This window comes from Tigriopus californicus, chromosome 9, assembly GCF_007210705.1.
Source record: "Tigriopus californicus strain San Diego chromosome 9, Tcal_SD_v2.1, whole genome shotgun sequence".
Classification (NCBI taxonomy): domain Eukaryota; kingdom Metazoa; phylum Arthropoda; class Copepoda; order Harpacticoida; family Harpacticidae; genus Tigriopus; species Tigriopus californicus.
The window spans coordinates 9,579,167-9,587,517 of NC_081448.1; the positions used below are offsets into that span (position 1 = coordinate 9,579,167).

At 43.0% G+C, this 8,351-nt stretch overlaps 2 protein-coding genes across 2 annotated transcripts in view; one reads left to right on the forward strand and one right to left on the reverse strand.

Moving 5' to 3' along the window:
• LOC131886285 (neuronal calcium sensor 2-like) overlaps positions 1-925 on the forward strand; it is a 28,005-nt gene extending 27,080 nt beyond the window's left edge. Inside the window, exon 2 of the mRNA XM_059234571.1 lies at positions 662-925. Coding sequence (XP_059090554.1) covers positions 662-908 — 247 coding nt within the window. The 3' untranslated portion in view covers positions 909-925. The remainder of the gene's footprint in view (positions 1-661) is intronic.
• A 1,306-nt stretch (positions 926-2,231) lies between these two features.
• LOC131886281 (protein HGV2-like) lies at positions 2,232-7,008 on the reverse strand. The gene is made up of 9 exons (XM_059234567.1): positions 6,714-7,008; positions 6,418-6,644; positions 5,602-5,658; positions 4,868-5,542; positions 4,579-4,761; positions 4,231-4,499; positions 3,961-4,165; positions 3,652-3,891; positions 2,232-3,580 (listed from the first exon to the last, which is right to left on the reverse strand). Exons 1-9 carry the CDS (start codon positions 6,815-6,817, stop codon positions 3,384-3,386), a joined length of 2,157 nt encoding a protein of 718 aa, XP_059090550.1. The 5' UTR covers positions 6,818-7,008; the 3' UTR covers positions 2,232-3,383.
• Between the last annotated feature and the right edge of the window lie 1,343 nt (positions 7,009-8,351).

Below are 8,351 nucleotides of genomic sequence, written 5' to 3' on the forward strand. Positions count from 1 at the left end.
TTTCACGCTCTTCTTGATCTATTCAAATCGCTGGCGTCCATTTTTCTTCTTTTACGTTCTTGGCCGACATAAAACTCGAGTTGAGCCAGCCATGTCCGACCTTCCTCTCTCCAAAAAAAAATAAGAACTGGGCGGGTGTTGGATCGAAATGTTCCTTGTCTAAGCGTACTTGTAAAGTTTAGAATTGGACAGGTCATATTTGAGTTTGGTGTTGGTTTGGCTCGGAAACGGATGGATTGACTTACTAATTGAACGAGTCCGGCAATAGTTGATCTTGTGAAAAAATCGCCAAAAGACTCGAATCCGGCCAATTTCTCGAAATAGAAGTAAAAGACTCGAGTGTGCTCGGACTCACCCCAGCACTAGTTGATAATGTCAACCAGATTGGTTTCCATCTCCTACTCGAAAACGGAGAGGGCGTGTGGAACACCTGCCGATGAGTATGCATGTTAAAGATGATCAGGATTTGTTATTTTTGGTGCTCTCGTACCGTGTTTAAGTACCATCAGGCTCTGTCCTTGGCCGGATACCGTGTTTCGTATGCATGTACTACGTACATGGCGAACATATTTTTCGTATCCAGCAAGATCTTAGTGACGACGGTGACGACGATGTTTAAGTCCAAAGGATGGTATTAATCCTATGTTGGTTTCCGTTTCAGAATGTACGATGTGGACGGCAATGGCGTCATTGACCAAGAGGAGATGACCAAGATCGTCCAAGCCATCTATGACATGTTGGGTGCTGGAGCCACCAAGCCCACGGATTCGGCCGAGGAGCGCGCCAAGAACATCTTCAGTCGCATGGACGAGAACGGGGATGGACATCTCACGGAAGAGGAGTTCCTCCGAGGCTGTCTCCAAGACGATGAGCTTTCCAAGATGCTCGCCCCTAACGTTGTTCAATAAACTCTGCAACAGACATACATACACTTTCTATGTAAACCAACACTCTCCCATTTTACTCGACTACTAATGCACTATTGCTAAGACAACAACAACAACAACATCATCATCATCATTATCAACTACAACAACAAACATCCCATTATACTTCTGCTACGTACTCCAATCTCGGTTTGTCTCCGTGCCCATTCACTTTTGCTGACAAAAAAACCCGAGTTCTGGTCCACGATCGATTTCTTACTGCCACCTCACCTCGCTCCACATCGAACAGCCTATGGGTGAGCGGACTAGCTCTAGGGAGAGCAGACCAATCTGACATCCGACACGACCGAAAATGGAAATCCTATGTAACCATTACCACCATGTCTCGCAACTGGATGCAAGTGCAACGCAAATCCAACCAGAGAGCCAGAACCATGGAAGGACGAGGACTTGAATCTGAGCGGCACTTGGACCTCCCTAGGGACACCCTGGGTGTTGCCAGGCTCTCGTTTGGCGCCAAAATGTCATCCCACCCATAAGCCCACCCACCCATCCAAGCCACCAAGAGATTGTCAAGACGACATAAGCGAGAACTGTTCTCGGGCAGAGAGAAGGGATTCGAAAAGAGGAAGATAATGCAGAAGATGGAACATTTTCTCAAAATGTATGCACAAAAAAACAGGAGAGAACGTTGTGATGGCGAACATATATGAAAACAAGCGAGATTTTTGTATCGTTCCACTAAATTTGAAGGCAGTTTGGCGAGCGTGCGTGAATGAGAATACTTTCGGCTGCCTGTGAGCGAGTAAAACAGTCAGTGAGTGAATGAGTGAGTGAGTCGATGAATGAATGGGTGCAGCCTTTCCAAGTACGCCTCCAGCATGACGGACGACCATGGAGAAGTTGAAATTGAACATCACGCATTTCATTTTTTTAGGCCCATCGTCTACTGCGTATGCGGCTAAACCAACAACCTCTTAATAATTTCAATATCGGGCCCATTCGCGGGGATGCGAGCACAGCGAATGAGTGATAAATGAACAATGCCGAGCGAATGATGTTAATAACCTCCACTACTACTATTACTACTACTACTACTATTAGTACCACAACTAAGATTCCATACACTTACTAACAAACACGAACATTAAGATGCTACTCTACGTCTTCTATCACTGATTCGTAAAATGACGATTAAGATGCTAGATTTGCTCTTTCTCCATTTCTCTCCCACCTCTCTCTTTTTCTCAAATTTCAAATGGTGCCGGTTTTTCGAAACATCACTAATCAAGCGTGTCTCAGTTTAACAGGGACACCCATTGTATGCTCTTCTTTCGCTCCAAAGTCTGCATTTAGATCTTTAACCTCATCAGTTTCATCCCGCTGGATGCAATTCGAGTCATCTCGATGATTGCAGAGCGATTCGTTCCTTTCCAAAACCAGTCCAAAACTGGACCGACGAAACACACAACACACAGCTAAAACATTCGTATGACTTCGCATTTGAGAATACAGAAGACCCCCCCCATTTTAGTTTTCAGTTTCTTTGACCCTTTCATTTTTTCATTGCGATCCAATGTCGTTCTCCCTATTTTTCTTTTCTTTTCAAATTCCTTTGCCCTCTGGCCCAAAAAGTTGCCACTGTGAACGAATTTAAAGTGAGCAGTACGATTATAAGACGAGGAAACATTCAGATCCTACCATGTCTCCAACATTACAATGAAATCATTCCTATCAATCCCATATACCTAGTGCGAAAATTTACAAGTTCATGACAGCCCCACCATTTTTCTATTTAAGATTGTGTGGAATTGTATACCATACTTGGTACATATGTTGTTTAGTTTAAGAACTATTCCAGTCAGGATTTTCCTCACTTTGTGGTAGCGCTCAAGTCTGGCACACGATTCTTTTTGAACATTCCGGCAAAGAAAGCAAGCATGACTTCTCAACCCTTGGATCGAATAAGTCTCGACCGAATGATTGATTTCAAAATTCTCTTCTCTTCAGACCAACTGTACCAATTCCCTTCTCCATCAATTATTTTGAGTACGGCTGTATTTTGCTTACGTTTCACCTTAGCCACTAGTTTGCCATTGTTCATCTGCTATTTTGTATGTCTCCCATTTTGCAGGGTTCTACACGAATTTCGTTTCTATAATTCAGTGCTGTTCTCGATATTGATCAAATTATCACGTAAAAATCTCATAGAGCAATATAATAAATCTATCCAATATTACGGATAAGTGTATTTATTTCTCATACGCGCAATTTTAAACGAGGAGAAAAGTTTGTGAGCCTGCTGGCAATTAAATGGTTTCAATACAGAGACGATAGGTACTTTGTGGGTTTGAAAAGGTTAGCGTCGTCTTAGTCGTCAGCTCAGAACTCTTGAAAAAATCAAATCCTGAATACTATCAGTCGGTATTAAAAATGTTGTTTTAAGCGAATGTGAACAACGTCCGATCTTGAACACCAATCTTGTACTTGAGCGAGTTAGGGCTTGGCTTGGCAATCACCGGATCCATTCATTTCAGCTTGGTTGCTGCTCGAACTGGCACCGTTGGATGAACCGTTGCTTTCCACGTGCACTTTCTTTGTGACCGGCACCTCGTCTGTGGGCTCGGATTTTTTCCGTTTTTTGATCATGTGTGAAATGTCAGAGGTGGGCTTAGCCTCCGTGGAGGTTTTGGCTGCAAAGACACAATGAAACTGCTCTAACCCATAGCAAAGGACCATATCCGTAAATACACAATCTTCATACCAACAGTAGGGGGAGGGGCATCAAACCCATTGGTTGTGATGACATCTCCATTCACTTGGGGACCAGAGGACGCTTCTAACTCCCGTTCCTCGAGAAGAGCTCGGTCACCCAATTTTCTGACGGTCTCCTGTTGCATATCTTTTGTGTCCGTGATCTTTTCCTTAATCTCTGGAATCAGCGACTCAATTTCGGTGATCTCCTTTTCACGGGTATAAAATGCATCCTTTTTGGACAAGGGGTCTGAAATGGACAACCATATTTGACAGATCAGATACCAAGGATCCTAAAGATGGCATATTGGGGTATTACCTTCAGATTCGGTTTTGTTCTTGAGGTTATCAATGCGTTTAAGCAACACAGCAATGGCATCCTTGAGGGATTCCACGGCCTTGTCAAACTCGAGATTATAACCCAAGGCCACGCCCATTTGATAATGGGTTTCGGCAATGCTTCTAGAATCAGCTGGCATCAATTCTTGCCTCCGCCTGAGACAGGAGGTCAAGTCTTCAATAGCCTAAAAACAGACATGTCCCCGTAACATATCAACTCGAAAAAGGGTCAGAAACAATCTGTACCAACCTGAGGATAATTTTCGTTCTCGACAGATAACTCCCCGAGTATTTGGTATGTTTCACAGAGCCTGTTCTCCATTTCCATCCTTTTGGGATCGACATCTCCGAGTGAATCGGCGTGCTTTTGAAAGCACATCTTCGCCAATTCCAGCATTTCCCATGCCAATTGCAAGTTCGATGGGTCCTCTTCGTCTTCGTTTTCAACGGCAGATTTATCGCACGCTTCCTTGGCGTCACTAGTACCGGCATCATTGCTTCCGATTGACTCATTTCCATCTGCCGTGATAACATGGATCAAGGGCAATATTTCAATTACTTTTAATCAAGACTTCAATTTGAAGCATTTTAAATTCACCAGTCTCCTTGGCAGGTTCTTCGTCTTGAGATGTTTCTCCATCCTCTTCTTCATCTTCATCATCATCATCCTGTTCCTCTCCTTTCTCCTGTTTATCAATGTCTTTGTCATCAGAATCTTCAGTTTTACCAACGGTAGGCACTTCAGCTTCTTCATCTTCTGTTGATCCATTTTCCGATTCATCTGAAATAACAACTGATCTTTTAACAAGCAGCTTCTTTCTACCCACAGTCGAAGTGGCTTAAAATCTATAAGACTTAAGTGCTACTTATTTCGACCCCAAATTTACCCTTCCCGCGTTTCTCAGTTTCGGAAGAAGGTTTCTCAGTGTCCGTAGAAGGTTTCTCAGTGTCCGTTGAAGGTTTCTCAGTGTCCGTAGAAGGTTTCTCAGTGTCCGTTGAAGGTTTCTCAGTGTCCGTTGAAGGTTTCTCAGTGTCCGTTGAAGGTTTCTCAGTGTCCGTTGAAGGTTTCTCAGTGTCCGTTGAAGGTTTCTGGGTGTCCGAAGAAGGTTCCTTACTATCCGAAAGAGGCTTTTCAGTCTCCATCTCATCCGACGATTCTTTCTTTACTTGATCAGGATTTTCAATGGCTGTGCTCTTTGCCGCTTCCACATCTTTCTCAGACTCGACTGAATCAAAGTGTTCGTCTTTCTTACAAATTTTCCTTTCGCCCACTGTTTCGTCATTTTTAGGAGGTTTGCGTTCATCTTTCTGAGACCCTTCATGAATTTCGTTCTTGACCTCTTCGACTTTCGAGCTCTTAACAGGAACATTGCCATCAACCTCGTTCATTGGTTTTTTGAGGTCAGATTCCGGCTTTACAGACTCTTTCGCAGAGCCATTTTCAACAAGGATGACGTTCTCCTTCCCTTGGTCTTCTTTCTTGGTCTTGCTTTTTTCCAAAGCTTTGAAGTTCTCCTCGATGGCCTCACCCACTTGGTTACTGACTTCATCTTTCTCGTCGCCTGAAAAAGAGGCCTCCTAGTATCCTTACTGGCCAGAAACGCAAGATTTGAATCTATACCTGTACATTTATCGGGGTCTTCCACCTGAGAATTATCAGAATCTTCGCCTTCGGGTACTAGAAGGGAATATTTAAGGGGCATTGTCATATCCAACAAGGATACAAAATCTCCCTAGACAAATGAATGACATGCACAAAAACTTAGGCTTAGAAAATAAACCCATGTATTACCAGCATTGACGATTGCTATTCGGTTAGTTTCTTAATGATACTGTGAAATTGGACTCCACTGCACATATACTGGAGGAAAAATAGGAATGAATTTGTATCTTTAATGGAAGTAATTGTAATTCTTCTGGTTATATCATTAACGATCAATCTTAATACTAAGTAGAAGTTAAAATAATTGATTTCGTTGCAGAGTTTACATTTTAGGACGTGTCAGGTGTCCATATTACTTTATTACCCTTACTCAATTTGAGCTGAATTCCTTGAGGAAATGTGGTTCAGTTGCAGCATATCTTCCCATCTTACACCAATTAACCCACTAAAGCGAAGACGATACCAATAGATTAGAATACGTACATACGCACCTGAAGACTGTAAGATTTCCTTCTACATTTAAGCAATGAACTTTATTAAATGGTCGAAGTTATCCTCCATTAATAAGCTGGCAGTTCTGCTTTTTATATAACTTAATCCAACAACGTTACCGGTTCTACAAATCCTATGAACACCTTTGACCTGACATCAACTTGCCACATACTAGAACAAATGCAGCGCATTCTAGTGCTCACCAAAGGCGTAGTCTTATGAATGTGCCAAGTCCTAACTGAAACCTTAATTCTAATCCCGGGCTAAGAATTTTTTTGTTACCTCCATCCATGACATTTTCCAGCACACCGTTCTCCAATCGAGCAAGCTCGAGCAGGCCCTTGCCGTAATAGAAGTAAGCTTCGCCGCATTCCACGGCCGTTTCGCCAAAGTGCTGTCCCAACAACTGACACGACTCGGCCAAAGCAGTCACGGCGGCCGGGATGTCGTTCACGAGAAGATTCCGCTTTCCCGATGACAGCTTGTGCATAGCTTCGCTCAAGATTTCGCTGAAACCGCCAAAAAGTCATCCATCATACCCTCGAAATGTAACCAAACTTCCCTGCACAACCATCTACCTTGTAACCTTGCTCGGCGAGGATTTGGCCGTCTCAGCCGCTTCGATGGAAACTTCAGGCTTCTCAGCCGATTCCACGGGCTTAGTGGGTGATGCGGCACTCATGGCGGGACAATTTCTCGGCTCGTCCTCTTCGAGATTTAAGGTCGATTTTCACAAGGCGGGCGTCGTGCTCTTCCTCTGAGGGTTGAAACGCGACTGATCTTGCCAACGAGTTTCGGAGAAGAGCCGATGAAAGGGTCAGCTGATGCGCAGAATCCGGTTAGATCGTGAGCGCCTCCACAATGACAACAAAGGCCGACGCAGAGAACGCAGAGAACACTTTTGGTGGCGAAATTTCAAGTACAACTGCAAGGATGCAAGGTGACCCCGGGTACGCAAAAGGCATGGTTCAAAATTTATTGTTGTAGGTGGAAGAATGAAAAGTTGGCGAATGATGGAGTGACATGGGGATTGGACCTATTGAGCTTGTTGAACTTCTTCAAGATTGATGAAATGGGTGTGAGTTGGTTTGTTTTGGATGGACTGGGTGGGTAGATGAGGCTCGAATATATATGCAGTTTCGGCTCCCTGTCCGAAATTCGGCCGGTTTCAGCTACCTAGTGGGACTTGATGAAAAGAGACGAAAGAGACCAAGCACAAGAGAGAAGGAGAGCTCAATGGCGGGAAACATGGGCTGAAGTGGCTACCTTGGCTGGGAGGGTTTTCGTATTTTGAACTGAAAGATATCATTTTTTTATATTGAACTGGATTGGTATGCATGGGCAAGTTGTTGTTTTCCATCATCATGCAGTACGCTTGGCCTGAATCAACATGAATTAATTGTATTGCAATGACAGTTCGGTTACTTCTCAGGCCAGGATGAGATGCGGAAAACGATGTCCCCAGCGTAGGGGGTGCATTCAGTACATGTGCTCGACGACAGGGGTCAATTCATCCTGGACCTTCAGCCTACAAGAAGAATTTATTTCGGTCTGATCTTGGTGCATGAGTCACGTGACGAAAGACTGAGTTAGGGATGAGTCGGACTTTCCATCGGAAAAAGTCAAGCATCCTAATAATGTTTGCCAAGAAACAATTTTGATCATCAGAGTGCACTTTCTTGGTGTTCAAATGTACTATGTTATAGCCGTTAAAAATTGTCATTTGGGTACACCTTTTTCTTTTATTAGAGTAAGAGTAACATTCCTGACATCGGAAGTAATCCTCATTATGGGTGTCAGAGGTGGAGCGGCAATATTGATTCGCTGGATCATCTAGATCCTTGAAACGAGACATTCCCATCCTCCTTGTGAGGGGGAGTGGAAAACAGATGTGTCCCAAAATAGATAAAAATGTGTTCAATATACTTTAATCTTGAAGTTTAATTCTTGTTTAAGGACGATAGAGTTGATGTTATAATGTCAAAGTAAAATAATTTCTGATTAAGTGCTGGCTCAGATGACAGGACTTTTGGTTGCTGTTATCTTTGCTGAAGAAACAAAAGCAACATTTTTTTTTAAATAAGCATCTTTTTATTACTCCTGAAACGTTTAAATGCCAACATGTTATATTTTAGGTTTTAAAGTAATTTTTATTAAATATAATATATCTAATGAGACTGTACGTCCATATCTTGCAAAAAAGATATTAAATCAAA